Source organism: Parambassis ranga, chromosome 7, assembly GCF_900634625.1.
Source record: "Parambassis ranga chromosome 7, fParRan2.1, whole genome shotgun sequence".
In the NCBI taxonomy this organism is placed as follows: domain Eukaryota; kingdom Metazoa; phylum Chordata; class Actinopteri; family Ambassidae; genus Parambassis; species Parambassis ranga.
Window position 1 is genome coordinate 18,095,870 of NC_041028.1, and position 15,771 is coordinate 18,111,640.

The 15,771-nt window shown below is 39.7% G+C and overlaps 1 protein-coding gene and 1 non-coding gene across 2 annotated transcripts; one reads left to right on the forward strand and one right to left on the reverse strand.

The window, feature by feature from the left end:
* Nucleotides 1-1,620: 1,620 nt before the first annotated feature.
* On the forward strand, nt 1,621-14,574 carry hck (HCK proto-oncogene, Src family tyrosine kinase). The gene is made up of 13 exons (XM_028409838.1): nt 1,621-2,029; nt 7,569-7,708; nt 9,359-9,392; nt 9,748-9,841; nt 9,946-10,041; nt 10,204-10,307; nt 10,588-10,737; nt 10,915-11,067; nt 11,158-11,340; nt 12,050-12,126; nt 13,235-13,388; nt 13,630-13,761; nt 14,109-14,574. The coding sequence occupies exons 2-13, from the start codon at nt 7,577-7,579 to the stop codon at nt 14,309-14,311; spliced, it is 1,512 nt and encodes a 503-aa protein (XP_028265639.1). The 5' UTR covers nt 1,621-2,029; nt 7,569-7,576; the 3' UTR covers nt 14,312-14,574.
* trnae-uuc (transfer RNA glutamic acid (anticodon UUC)) lies at nt 5,360-5,431 on the reverse strand. The gene has a single exon. It is a non-coding gene; the product is annotated as a tRNA-Glu (tRNA).
* Nucleotides 14,575-15,771: the final 1,197 nt, after the last annotated feature.

Consider the following 15,771-nt stretch of genomic DNA (forward strand, 5'->3'; position numbering starts at 1 on the left):
AATAGAATAGAATATACTTTTTTAATCCCTTTGCGAAGGTCCCTCAGGGAAATTCAGGTAAAGGTTAATATAATGATAAAGGCTCAGCTCTGCTGCTGTACTTCTGTTTCAAAGCTACATTGATGTAAGGGAATACAGTAAAGTGAAGAAATTCTTTGATGAAGTTAGGGGTTAACAGAAAGTGACGGGTGGAAATTTAAATTATGTCAGTGTATAAAATTACACTCCATTGCTTAATTTTTCTTTTCATAACTCCTGCTTCTTCTTTTGAGAACTAAAAGTACACATGCATATAATATGTCAGAGCTATTTGCACTTGTGGCTGCTTGATGTTAAAGAGGAAGTTAGTCAATTTAAAACAAGCCCTGTGCTGCTATAGAATGGAGACAGAATTAGTGCACTTTCAGGGCTTTTTAAAAGACGTTGCAGAGGAACTGGAATAGGCCAACACTGCTTAAAGTCAACTACAGGAGAAGCAGAGAGAAACAGCCCCACAGTAGCCTGGCCAGCCATATCATTTCTTTTTCTATTACACAAAGATTGGAATAAATTAGTCTAATCTCTGTACATTGGAGTTGGATTTCCAGAACAAACCGACACATTTGAATATGCATACAACCAATCAGCAAGGAAGCATGTGGTGTAGGCAGGCCAACAACCAAAATAGTATAAATAAAAGAAATGCTGTGCAGTGGACTGCTGTCAGTAGAAGCTTGAAAATCTGAAGTTTTATTCTAGCAATTCTGCAACTATTATAAGGAAAGCAGCAATATTTGCCACATGTGACACATGTTTATGCTAAAGGAACATATGGACGCACTGCTCAATATCTGTCATAATGTTACATTTGTGCTAAGAGGACACATGATTGCGTTGTCTGACGCCATCCAATCATCGGACTGAGACGTAAGTCCGTGTAAGGAAGCAGCGCAGTGACGTCAGGGAGTCTGGAGTTCGTGTCCCTTACACCACAAGGTGTACTTGCTTTATTGACTCTGTCTTGTTTCATTTTTCAATTCCATCCACATAAGGAGGAAATGTAACCGGACCAAAGAAGCAGGTAAAGAGCTGCAGTTATGTAACAAAGTGGATCATTGTTTTCAATGTGGAACTCATCTTCCCCTGTAAACAACAAACTGAGAGTTATTGTGTTACTGTGCAGCTTCATCTGCAAATTCTGCCTCTAACTTTCTGTCATCCTTCCTCATTTTTAAACCCTGACATTCTACCTTTCCTGCGTCCTGTTATCCTTCTTATCCTCATCCCCCTCCTCCTCCTCCAGCAGCGGGAACTTTGTTTCTAATCCTGACCGTTGATTAAGGATTATAGCTGAGAGCTTCCTCTCATGTGTTAATACTGAGCTGCTGCCGCTGCTGCTGCTGTTGCCGCATGTGGCCCTGAGGCTGAGCCGCCCACGCTTCTCCCCCCCCCTGTCTGCCGCCTGCCTCCGCCCAAGCCTGACTTTCTGAGCGCGATAGCTGTAAATCTGTTATTTGAATACCTGTTAGAGCTGCCCGGAACACATATGCAAATGTGTCTTTCCTCTGCTCACCCACTGCTCCATCTGATAAGTGTTATTTTGTTTTATTTTATTTTATTTTTTCTCTCTCAGGATAAGAAGGAGAATCATTTGGCTGACTTTTACGCGTCTTTGCGCACAGAGCGGCTTTCCCCGATCCCAATGTCTTCATCAAAGTCCCACTGAAAAAACAGAAGCAGGTGACAAAAAGCGACAGCCGCTGAACAGTTAGTGAAACCGAGAGAATGATTGGCGTGTGCTTGTTCCTCTTTTTACTACCTCAGTCAGATGCGTACAGCTCAAACTTCCTCCTACAAGTCCAGTGCGCTGCGCTCCGCCGCCCTGTCCACATCTGACATCTGTCTCACCCAGCGGGGTTCACGGAGAGATGGAAGCTAAATAAATAAAAACAAAAGAAAGAAAGAAATGAGGAATCTTCTTCACACTGCCATCCGAGTCTAGAAGATCACATTCAACTGAAGAGTCTGTAGTCCGAGTGATTGAAGCGCGGTAAGTGACCTTCTTGTGTGTTTGTGTGAAGTGAGAGGAAAAACTGTGTCTGTTAGCAGAAACAAACATGAAGCCCTGAAGGCATTAGAAAGTTCAACTTTAAGGATCAGTTGACTTTTATAAAAGTGGATGCTCTGTTCTAAAAAGAGGAACATAAAAGTCTTTCAGGCAGCCACCGCCTGCAGGGGTCCATGTACACAAATGATATGCAGAATGTAGAGGAATAAACACAATGTTATCGCTCGACTGCATCATTTTCATACACATTTTATCAAATCAGGAGCTTATATCTTCAGTTTTTTTATCTGTCAGTGTGTGTGTGTGTGTGTGTGTGTGTGTGGTTATTTTTAGACTGCCCAGAAACTAGACTAGTTTCAGTTCCCCTCAGTCTTCTTTGAGCTTCGTCTGAGCATTACTTCATGTTAAATTGGCATAAAGTCAGTTTGAAGTCAAAACACTATAAATGCATGTGTTATATTTTCCTGCTTTAATCCTCCACCAGTATCAGTGTGTGATATACAGTGCAGAAATCCTCAGATTACATCACAATGTACTGGTAAAGACTGCTAAATTCCCCTCAGCATCTTATGTTGCATTAATAGTGCAGCTGCATCAGTTTCATTTTCCCCCCATATGTTGTAAACCAGAACATAAAGAGGTTTGCAATACAAACTATGAAATTAAGTTACATCTTCTCCCATGGATATATAGATAGATACTTAGTACATAAAAGATCATTTTGCATGTTAAACCAAATGAGGGTTTGTGGTAAAGATGTACAGAAATGTGTTCTGTTTTGGGTCGCTGCACCTGGCTTGCCTTATTAATGTATTTCACAAAGGGGCGGAGCATTGAACCACTGCACATATTCATGAGCTCATATGCAATACAAATAAAGAAAGTTTGCTGTTAAAGAGTAAGTTACATTTGTGCTGTACTGCTCCGTCAACAGGTGCTAATAGAGCTAACCGAGTCTCCTTTCACACTGCTTTGACCTCTTTCAATAGTGTAGCCTTGTTATGACACACAGTTCCCCCCAATATGATGCAATGGGATATGATACAGTTTAATTCCATTTGATGCAAGCAATGTGATGCACTACTGAACATATCGATACAATAGGATATGATACACTTTGATAAGGTTTAATGTTATAAGATGTGATACAGTGATATATTATCTGACAAATTGGTTTTTCTTATATTACAGCAGCTCACATAGACAGAAGACAGAGCCTTATGTGACTGTTGTAGCCGTTGGAGGTGAACCTAGTTTGAACCCAGTGATCTATTATGCCTGCGGGGGTTTATGAATATGGCAGCAGATGATTCATAGGAAAGAATAAACCTTTTTGTTTTCTTTAATCATAGACTTTACTTGGATCATTTGAATATGTACTGTGTGTGTTGTCAGAAGACAAAAATATTGGGGTTAAACTTTAACGCCGATTTGTATTTAAGATGCATTGTTTAAATTGGCCATCTTAACCTAAAGTTAGATTTACATGGAGTAGACCTCTCTTTGGAATGTGGATCAGTGGAAGTATGGAGGTAAATAAACAGTAAATGACAAGACAAACAAATTTGACCTTATAATAAGAGGAAGTTACATTTTAAAACGAAAGGTCAGTGTTCCTGAGACTGCAGCTCATGATTGCACTCACTTCAAATGAATGTATCCTGAATTCACAGAATCATAATTGTATTTATGAAATAACTAATCCTGAAAGAAGAACTAAAAGATAATCAATTTGTAATAATAGGTAACATATTAGAGATGCCTAGAGTATCTTTATGGACCATTGGAATTTCTTTTTTCCATCCTTCCTTCTGGGACTGTGCCAGTCTGCCAGGTGATGTTGTTGTTGTTGTAGCTGGAGGCAGTATTTTCTCGTTCCCATCACATCTGAAAATCATAACAGATGACACATGAATTATTCCTGTCTTTTGTCTCTTGAGAGAGTCTTAGCTTAGTCTTGTTCTGGCCAGCTACTTTGGAGTTAGGGTAGACTATGGCATCCTTCCTGAAAGCAGGCATGGAGGTGTGAACAGGTTATCAGGGACAGCAGTTACAGCTGGCGTCACACCAGCCTGAGCTCAGACAGGTACAATGTGCTGATTAACATCTAAACATGTGACCAGTATGTAAAGAAGCGATGTGCTGCTGTGTAAGTAGGCCTTACAATACGTACTTAAAAATGAGAGTCAGTAAGGAGACAGAGCTGGTGGTGGGCAAAGCTAACCAAGGCTCTTCTCTTAAAATACTGACTTTATTGTAACAGTTCTGAGGTGAATTCATTCTGATACAAATTATGACTACTTTTATTTTTTTCTTTTATCTCATAAAAAAATTAGCTGGCTAGCTGTTAGCTTCCAGACACAGCTTGTAGTTGTTGTCCAGGATTAAGATCAGACAGTTATACAATCAGATATAACCCCTTCTGTTAACAGATGAACTTAGATGATAGTTTCTGCTAGCAACAACTCAAAGCTATTGGCTAAAACATTGTTCCATAGATGACATAGACATTGTAAATGATTTTCTGTTACTTTTTAACTCTAGGGCCTGTTTAGTAATATTTGTGTTGGACAGTAAACCACAGTTCCCAGAGAGATGGAGAAGAAATACCAGCACAGAACTGAAACTGTCAGCGTGGTCGAATCATCAGCAATTTCTCATAGATTCATCTTTCTATACCCCTAACAAGAAGTGAAAAACTGATGTTGGCACAAATTTATAATTATTAGAACGACACATTCTAACTGACAGATAGGGGCTACCTCAGTTAAAGAGCAGCAGGTTATGATCACTTTTCACACAATTGTCATCTTTTTTTTGTTCATCCATCACCTCCTTCCTGCAATCAGCCAACCAGTTCAGTCTGTCTGCCAGACTCAGCGCTTCTTATGCATCCCAAGGTCTTGAGCAGCGGGCCTACATGGCACTGGTAGGATCTGGTCACTGGTGGTCACCTGTGTCCACTAAGGGTCCAGATTATTATAAGTCACTATCTTAAATATGATTAATTTATGACTTGATATGAATTTTCAGGTCTCTATGGACACAAATATAATCCATCCATCTATTATCTAGTAACCCGTTTCATCCTGCAGTGCAGGGTCACGGGGGGCTGGAGCCTATCCCAGCTAACTATGGGTGACCCTGGACAGGTCACCACTCCATCGCAGGGCAAATCTAATCACCAATCCTAATTTCTTAATTATTGATTTCAGTCACTTGATGATGTGGGGTTTTCTGCATATAGAGGTCAGAGTGTGGGGTCAAACCTTTTGATTTGCAATAAATAATACTAGTTAGCTGAAGGTTATCTTCCCACACCGGGAGTTGAACCCGGGCCGCCTGGGTGAAAACCAGGAATCCTAACCGCTAGACCATGTGGGACTGTGATGGTTGAAGTTTTTGTAGTTTTTTAGTTTTTGTTTAGTTTTTTAGTAAACCTCTTATTGTGACTTACATTAATTATTTTCTAAACCTGCTTGATCCTGTGTGTATCATTTGTATCTCTGGTTAGAAATGGTTTAATTACAGGACGCCCACATGTACAACCATTGACATGTTCTTGTTTATATTATTATCTTTCAGTACATCTAATAAAGGAGTGTGTTTTTTTGTCTGTGGCCGGACAAATCAATGACAGCTGCGTTTTTTACAAACTAGGGCAGTGTTTTACCATCAGGAGCTCTCTGACCGCCATTATGTATCAGCAGAAAAAAAAAACCCAGACAATCCTTTAATTAACATCTGAAGAGGAACGAGGGATGGAACAGAGACGGGGACAGGGAAGCAAATGTGTTAACACCACCAATTTTGACGTCAGTAACGCAACTTCCTGTGTCCAAATATTCAAATGAAACATTTTCCTCTGCTTCTGTACATGAGTGCCTCCATAGTTATCATGTTTTTAATTAGATTTTAATCTAGTCTAATCTAATCTTTAATTTAATCTAATTTACTTTGATTCCAAAGTCATCTTTTATTATAAAACCTTGCTGCGGTGCTCTGCTGTTTAAATGAGATAGGTTAATCTGTGTACCATAAAACATAGCGTCTGACTCTCTCTTTGTCATGGCTCGTTCCATCTAATCTGCGTATTTACATACATAGATACATGTATGCAGAGACAAAAAGAAAACCAAGTATTCCCTAGATGTTATGGTTAAATAATGAAGTTTGTTTAGAACCCTTGCAGTCATGGGACAGAGAAGTACCTTAATAGAAGAAAAAAATTCAGCCATGGTCATTTAGTGTGTAGTGTAGTGTAGTTTAGAGTGTGGGGAGGCAGATAAGGTGTTGCTGTCTTCTCAAGCTTCCCCCCCACAGTAAGGAATTTATCTAACAACATCACATGATAGGCCATCTTCACACCTTCTCCGCCCAAAATTAACAAGAATATTTAAGTACATTGATAGTAGTAAAGAGAGGGGGAAATAATGTCACAACTTTCTGCTAACTAAACCGACCTTTGATAAGGAAGACACCATATGCCCGTTATAGTCATATGTGACATTTAGATAAAATTACTTGTGTTTATATAATCCAGTTTATGCTATAAAATTCCATTTTATTTTGAATAGCAGCACTCTTTGTATTATAGTCAACAGTTGCCTAAATGTACCGAGTGTATTTCTGTTAAGAACTGACTCATACTGACTGATGACATTTTAGTACAGCCATGGCAAGATGGTGGAAAAGCTTTTTTTTAGATCATACAGGTTCACCTGGGTTTACAATGATACTTTTCCAAAACTTAACCAAAGAGTTTTAATTTTAGCCACAGTATATGGAAATGAAAGTAAACTGACAATTCATTAACACTCCTACACAGGACACAAAGCAGCCAGATAAAACAGTCGGCCTGCTTATCCCATCTGTGGTAGTATCTGTGTTGCATGTATTGACAATAAAGCAGTTTAATGGTTAAACAAAGCAAACAAAAAAAATGACTGCACACACCACAAATCTCATCTCAGTTTGAGACTCAATAAAACCAGCTTGTATTATTGTAACTAACCTGCCTATAGCAACATGACAGAATCTGCAAACTGGTAAAACTCTTGATTGTGAATCTACTTTGACATCAGTTCATGTGGTGCAGTTAAGTTTCGGCTTGCTGGCTAAGCTCGGCTTGCCCACTAATGTTATCATTGGCAAAAGCCTGAATAGTTATGATGCTACATTACTTTACTACTTTACTATATATATAACATGATCCTTGACACAAAGTTAGTGGATTTTAACTAATAACGAATGATGCAACAACTGTGGCTATTAAACAGAATATTACATGACATTACATTTTATATTGCACTGTTTTCAAAGCAGTCATACTCTCACTTGTGTGCATGTGGATAAAGAATAACTAGAACTAGTTCAGAACCTGCTTAGGTGCTAATTGTAAGTACTGTACGTCTCTTAGGTGTGTCTCAGTGTGTGTGACTGATCAAATGTCTTCTGTGTAATGTGTATGTGTATGTGACTTTCACATGTTGCTGTTTGTGTGTTTGCTGTCATCCCACAGAAGGCACCATGGGCTGTGTGGGCTCAAAGAAGGAGCAGGAGCCTCTCAGCAAAGGGACGGGTAATGATGAGCTGCAGAACCGAGCACAGACAGCCCACTATGTCAAAGACCCAACCACAGGAAACTCCGGCAGCAAGGCTGTAAGTAGTTCCCTTTGTGACGGACTGAAACAGACAAAAAAAGAAAAAAAACTGCGGCTGCTGCCATTGGCTGTATAAAATAGTAAAGCTGAATGTGCAGTGGCAATTTAAATAGAGAGAGTCTTCCTGCTTTTTACAGAGGGTGTATTAGATGCGTGCCAATGCTCCCTCTCAACATGTTCCCCTGACTTGTTGTGACTTTGCATACTGGCCAGACTTTGATCTCTGGCCTGAGTTAAATAGCTGCTGCGGGTAAGTGTGGTTCCTCTGGCTACTGCTTCCTCTGTGCTGACTGTCACATCACTCTTGATGAAGAAAGAGGAAGTGACAGAAGCAGAGCCGCGGCACTCAGGCATTAAACTATCAAATAAAAGTGTGACACTCTTAAAATTACCTTCAGATGCACACACCATATCATCTCACACGTGTGGAGTTTACAAAGGTTGTGTCTGCCGCTCTAATCTGTGTTTAGAGGTTGGCTGATGTTTCCTTTTGTAAAACTTTCAAACACACACATACCACTCGATGGAAAAAAACTGTTGCTGACACACAGTCCATGATAAACACTAAACCTCAGATAATGATAATATGATTTTAAAAATTGATTTGACAAAGTATTTCCTTCCCCTTATGTTTCAAAATAAGGAGGAACAAGAACAAGACAAGATGCCGTATATTCAATTTCATAGTTTCAAATGTCCACAACAATGTGCTATGTGTTGCTAAGGTTTGAGGTCAATGGACAACATCATCTGTCATCTGCTGGGGCCTCATTACCTTCTTCAACCTTCTTATGAGCTTTTTAGCATTGTGAAGAAGTGGGCTGAACCAGAGTTCTATTGAAGTCAGTTCAATTTTATTTATATGGTGCATTTTACAGGGCGGCACGGTGGTTCCCTCCGGGTACTCCGGCTTCCTCCCACACTCTAAATTGCCCATAGGTGTGCGTGTGAATGGTTGTCTGTGTGTTGTCTGTGGACTGGTGACCTGTCCGGGGTTTACCCTGCCTCTCACCCAAAGCTAGCTGGGATAGGCTCCAGCCCCCCGTGACCCTGCACTGCGGGACAACGTGCAACGTACAATCAGAATTGTCTCAAAGTGCTTCACAGAGACCCAGAGTGTAAACCCCCTTGAGAAACTAATTTTTAACAGGAGAACCTTCCAGCTGACAGTTGGCCGGGTAGAGGAGGAGAAGAAGAGGGAGACAGGACAGAGAGCATGAAGGAGAGAGAGAGAGAGAGAGAGAGAGAGATGATGGTGATGGTCTTTAATATCTGGGATACAATTAGAGTGCTGCAGGGACTACTTCCAGTCATAGTGTCACACTGTTACAGGACTCTACACTGACAGTGTTGACAGTGATGATGGCTGAGGACCACTTTCTGGAGGTCCAAGTCTCCAACCTTGGACTCTGTGGAAAGAAGGGATCCGTGTGCTCCTTGAGCATTGAGCATTTAAATAGGTGGAGGTAACAATGTTGGTGGATTTCCTGAATTTGCCTCTTTTTAAGCCATATATCTCCAGTAGACGGGATGAATATTACACTTCAATTTAACATGTGTCCAGAAACATGGCTGGAGGAATCATGGTTGGTGTGCTGCCCCTACGTGGCCAGAACTGACATTTTTGTATGTTTTTTTTTCTCTGCAGGCCAAAATGCCCTCTAATGCAAACTCTTCAGAAGGTAAGTTCTATTTTTCAGTAGCACAATACTGTACCTCTATAATGTGGGTTGCTGTTAAAGTGGTGAGAGGAAGGAGTCAGTGTTTTGGTACAGAGCGATAACCCCCCCTCTCACTGCCTCACATACCCACAGGCGTCTAATACACAGAAGACCAGCCTGCGGCTATTAATATCACTCTTACAAGGAAGTCAGTTACATAGTCAAAATATGGGAACCCAGTGTTAGTGACAAAGATGCAGTCAGCTCACATGTTAACACTAGTCAGACTTCCATTTTCATTTCATGCTTTATAAGATAATATAAAAGGGGACGTATCATTACACTGCATGTTTATGTGTGCTGCTCTCTGCTGCAGGAGAGAGCATTGCCATTGCACTGTACGACTATGAGGCCATTCACGAGGGAGACCTTGGCTTCAAGAAGGGAGATAAGCTCAAAATCTTAGAGGAGTAAGTAAAGTATGAGCTGTGTGAAAGATCGATACTTCCTTGTTGCTCAGTTTATCGTGTTTTTATGTTAACACTTTCTCACTTGCGTGTTTTTATCTCTCTAGATCTGGTGAGTGGTGGAGAGCCATGTTACTCAGCACACGTCAGGAAGGCTATATCCCCAGTAATTATGTAGCCAAAGATACTCTGGAGACAGAAGAGTAAGTATCTGTAAATACATTTATTTTGATTACTAATGAAACTACTAGCAGTACTGTTTCTAAATATACTGTACTGTATATTTAGATGGCACAACAGCGAAAGTGTGAATGATGGCCGTTAGGAGGTTTCTGAACTAACTGATCTGTTTCCTGTTTTTTAAGGTGGTTCTTTAAGGGTGTCAGCAGGAAGGATGCTGAGAGGCAGCTGCTGGCCCCTGGGAATAAAACTGGGTCCTACATGATCCGAGACAGTGAGACAACCAAGGGTGAGTGAAGCCATTGTTCGTCCCTCAGGTGGGTTAAGCATAAACCATCAAATAAACCCAGAAAGGACGTGTTCTGTGATGAAAAGTACATGTTTTAAATGTTTTTATTTATTATATTTAAAATAATAATCCTGACATGTATGTTGTATTTTTGTATTAATGAGCAGTAAGTCTAGTTAGTATCAGAATAATAAATTAAAAAAAAACTATTGGCATCAGTATGAAAACAATCCCCAGTGGATAACATGTTAACAGCTGCTTTGTGTCTCTTACACCACAGGCAGCTACTCCCTGTCTGTTAGGGACCATGATTCCCAGTCTGGTGACACAGTTAAACATTATAAGATCCGTACTCTGGACAACGGGGGATTCTACATCTCTCCCCGCATCACCTTCAGCACCCTGCAGGAGCTGGTCAGCCATTACAAGAGTGAGTACATGTCACACTTTTTCATCTGCATAAACACAATGCTTACAGTGAGACACAGCACACTCTGCTGGTCAACTTTTATACCTCAGCCTGTGTGAAACCTCACCAGAGTAACTTATCACTGAATATCTCTGACCTCTAGCTAAACTAAATTATTTATTTTTCTGTCATTTTCAGAGCAGGGAGATGGCCTCTGCCAAAACCTGACTACCGCATGCTTGAGCCCCAAACCCGAAAAACCGTGGGAGAAGGACGCCTGGGAAATCCCAAGATCCTCACTCAAACTGGACAGGAGGCTCGGGGCCGGCCAGTTTGGAGAAGTCTGGATGGGTGAGACAGACATATAGAATCTGGGTAATGACAGAAATGTTAGAATTAGCAGTTCACCCTCTGACTGTAAGTATTATTTTTTCTAATAAGCTACATACAATAAGCACACCAAGGTGGCTGTGAAGACGATGAAGCCGGGCAGTATGTCAGTGGAAGCCTTCATGATGGAGGCCAACCTGATGAAGAGTCTCCAACATGACAAACTGGTTCGACTCAATGCCGTGGTCACCAAGGAGGAGCCTATTTATATCATCACTGAGTTCATGGAGAAAGGTACTGTATGTGTGTGTGTGCGTGCAGGTTTAGTACATTTCAGGGTCCTCTTGATAAAACCCATATGATAACACACTGCTGCAAAACTGTTTTTGTTTTTGTTTTTTTTTGTTTTTTTCAAATTTGCATTTTATTGAGAAGTATAAATTACTTCTCAATAAATAAAACAAAGACTTATAATGTAAAAAAAAATGAACCTGCAGCCAAAAATACATTTTTGTAAAGACAAAAATAGTAACTATAAGTAATATACAGTTTGAACAGGCAACACAAATGAATGTGAAGTGCTTTATATTGAAAGCACACAGTTATTATAACAGTAAGAATTCATCAGTCCCTCATCAGTAAATAACAAGTACATACATTTTGTTTTGTTAACAAATTAAACTGTGATTTCTTTTTTTAAATTTTCATTTACCTGCTATTATAAGCAAACATAACTGCACATATATGCCTGCCCATAAGTGCATGGATTCTGCAACAATACTTGCAGGCAATGATATGTAATGAGCCACTCTGGATGCAGCCTTCCACCTCAAATACACTAAAAGATGATGCTTTGTGCTGGTTCAGTTTTCAGTTTTCTGTTGTTTTTTATGTGTTTAGCTACTCCCTAAAGTCAGGTTAAAAATGGAAAAGCATTAGAAGCCCTCTGATTGGATGAGGAGTACTGTTAGGGATCAATCTAACTGTGTGTGTGTGTTTGCAGGTAGTTTATTGGACTTCTTAAAGAGTGATGAGGGCAACCGAGTCCAGCTCCCCAAGCTCATCGACTTCTCTGCCCAGGTGAGAGTCCCTCAGCTCCTGTCCGATCCTTTGCTTGTTTATGGTTATGAAAGAAACCTTTGTTTGCCACCAGTGCACAGTACACAGGCCATATTTGAATATTCACATCATTTCCTGAGTTCCATTGTAGTCTTGATAGCCTCGATAAGAGAGTGTTATCCGACCACAGATCACCTATGACACCAACCAATGGCTGTTAACATGTTCACATTCCAGTCTGTCAGTGCGTCGCCTCTCCCTGAGCTCTACCTTCATTTTAGTCTGTGGAATGTGTGAATACATTGAAAAAAAATGATGATGAGTGTGTAGGCTAGAGGAGAGCAATGAAAGAGACATTTGTTTTTGATGGAATATTTAAATTATAAATATTATAGGTGGGGAAGATAAACAAAACTAAAAATCGTCATGGAAATGAAGTTTTATAAATAGTCCTATTATGAAAATTTAGATTTGGAATTACTCCAAGCTTAATGGCTAAATGGCTTTAAATTTCTCTAATTAGGGTTAGATATAACAAGACTGGAGAGTAGTTAAATGACCCAAATGCAGAATGGCTGAACAAAAGTGAGAATTTTTAAAACAAGGTCTTACCACGTTGGTAAGAGTGAAGACATGCAGGTGGAAACAATGAAAGCAGGCAGGACGAAATGCTGCAGGAAGTAATGACAGCCAAGATACCCAAGGAAATACAACTACCAAAGTAAAGCAGACGCTTAAACTAAGGATATTTTCAAAATAATATCTGAAAACATGCATCATGATACAGGAATATATGTTCAAAATGCAGCAAAAACAAGACATGGCTCAGGGCCCTCATTATAAGAGAGATTAGAATCAGATTTTTCCTTCTGACCAAACAGACCCCTGTGTGACAGAATAAAGGGGTTTAGTGCATCCTGTTGCAGGCGTCTTGTCTAAAACAGAGAGAGAGGGGAAAGGAAGGAGGTTAAACGTGATTATGATTATTTATCAGATAGTTATCTAGATTGAGCTTATCTACCACTACTGAAACAGAACCAAAGGGAAATAGCACAGATGTGTTATAAATCATGAACAGAGATTAGGGGAACTATGTTTGACTGTGTTATTGTGAACACTTTGTTTCCAGATTGCAGAGGGCATGGCCTACATCGAGCAGAGGAACTACATCCACAGAGACCTGAGAGCTGCCAACATCCTGGTCAACAAGTCTCTAGTCTGCAAAATTGCCGACTTCGGCCTCGCTCGTATCATCGAGGACAACGAGTACACGGCCAGAGAAGGTACGACGCAGTGTTCACTGACACACACCGTGTAGCAACGTCAGAGGAAGTGTTACACATCGAGGGAAGTAATGAAATCGGAGCAGTCATGGGTCAGGGGAAATTACGCTGTGTCAGATTACAGCAAGAGTAGCAAAAATAGTAGAATGTGGCTGGCAGTATTGCTTACTGAATGAGCAGGGTGTTGGTGTCAGATGTTCATTTCAAATTTCTGTGTTTTTCGAAATTCTCCAATAACCAGGTGCCAAATTCCCCATCAAATGGACCGCCCCTGAGGCCATCAACTACGGCTCCTTCACCATCAAGTCTGATGTCTGGTCCTTTGGCGTCCTGCTGACTGAGATTATCAGCTATGGACGCACGCCATACCCTGGTAAGTGGACCACTACTGTACAGTTTCTCCTTCTCTGAAATTTTTACACGGTTTACCAACTTGGTTTAATATGTACAGTAAATGAAATGCTCCTTTTATTGCTTTATTTAGAGGACGCATAAACATTTTCAAAGTAAATATGATATTTACATAAAGTAAAAAAAAATAATAATTTAAACCAAATTAATCCATTGCTTCAGTGGTTCTATTTTGGCATAAAGCCTACATCAGTTATATGTACAGCACATAAAGTTTGAACAAATGAACTGGAGTAATATTTCAAAATAAAAGTGGAATGATCATGGGATCGACCTCTCCTCACTCAGTCATACACTCCTGTTTTTCAGGGATGACAAACCCGGAGGTGATCCGTTTCCTGGAGAAGGGCTACAGAATGCAACGCCTGGACAGCTGTCCCACCGAACTCTATGAAATCATGATGGAGTGCTGGAAGAACAAACCAGAGGACCGCCCTACCTTTGATTACCTGCAGAGTGTCCTGGAGGATTTCTACACGGCCACAGAGAGCCAGTATCAGCAGCAGCCATGAGACTTCTTTAATACTTCTGTGAACAGATGCGCTCTTTACTATCCCAGTTTATTCAGGCATACAAAATATAGAATCATGGGACTGTAAGAAAATTAATGATGGGGTGGAATTTTTTTTTTAAACCAGGTCTTCTCCCTCTTTAAAATAATATACTAGTATTATACAGTAATTAGTGTGTCAGCTCAACCATAGTCAGGGGAATAGCACATATCTGTCATAAACTATTATGGCCACAACTGCAGCACTTGCATATTTATCTTTACCAAAAATGACTGTAAATTCATTTAAGTAGCATTTTCATAGACACTGGAGCTACAAGCAAGCAGTGCATGATATATGATGAAATATGCAGGCAGGGTTGTGCATGGGTTAAATCTGCCACCTCTAATGCATAAAGGGATACACAAATTTTTTTTCCACAACAAAAGAAAAAATACACAAATCACCTTCCTGGGATTTTTGATTTCACCCCACTGTAATTTGTTTACAGTCCCTAACATTCAAATAGCATTTATACACATTCCACATCCACTGCATGTGGAGGTCTCACACACAGAATATTGTTTTGGTACAAAGATACATAGACATATTTACAGCAGGGATGATAGGTCACCTGGATTTAGCTGTTACGCTCCATGAGACATTGTGCAGACAACACAGCTGTCCACAGAGAGACGTGTGCAGAGCGTGTGCTTAAATCCTCTATTTATACTTCCTAGATATTTCCATTATGCTGTGGCTTGTTGCAGCATTACTCCCTCATAGTGCCTTTTGCAGTGGTTATATTTTCCAGATTTAAAGTGTACAGTATATAATCTGTATATACTCGAAGAGATGCAAGTATTCAGGGTCCTTCACTATTAATGCTTGCTGATTCTTAAATGTTTATCCTTTAAATTATTGAAAAAGTGTGCACACAATTATTTCTGCAAGTACAGCTCTTAAATGTATCTTCAACAGAAATGTCTTCCAAAAAAAGAAAAAGCTTTTCTATTTTTTTTTTTACTCATGATTGTTTTGTTTCTTTTTTCTACGCTGTTTAAATTATGTGTTTCACCTAATCCTTTGTTGACATAGACATAAAGTTATAGCAATCATAAATCTTATGATAAAAACAATAATATTCACTACTTGACCAACTAAAGCTTCAAAGGGAAGATTTTCTTGTTTGTAAAATTTCATCATTTCATACTGTGACAAAAATAATATCACCCATTTAGAATAAATTGTGATATCTGAGAAAATGAATCTTCTATAAAGAGGTACGTGACAATGAAGTGAATCATTGCCCAGCACTGTATATACTTATATTCATAGGATGAAGAATATTTTTGTGTCTTTTTCATGAACATTATAAAATCTTTGCCATATTGTGTCAGATGCTTGGTCCAATGCAACTATCATAAATCTGTTTAAATAAAGTGTTTTGAAAACAAAGTCAAATGTGTACTAGTTTAAAG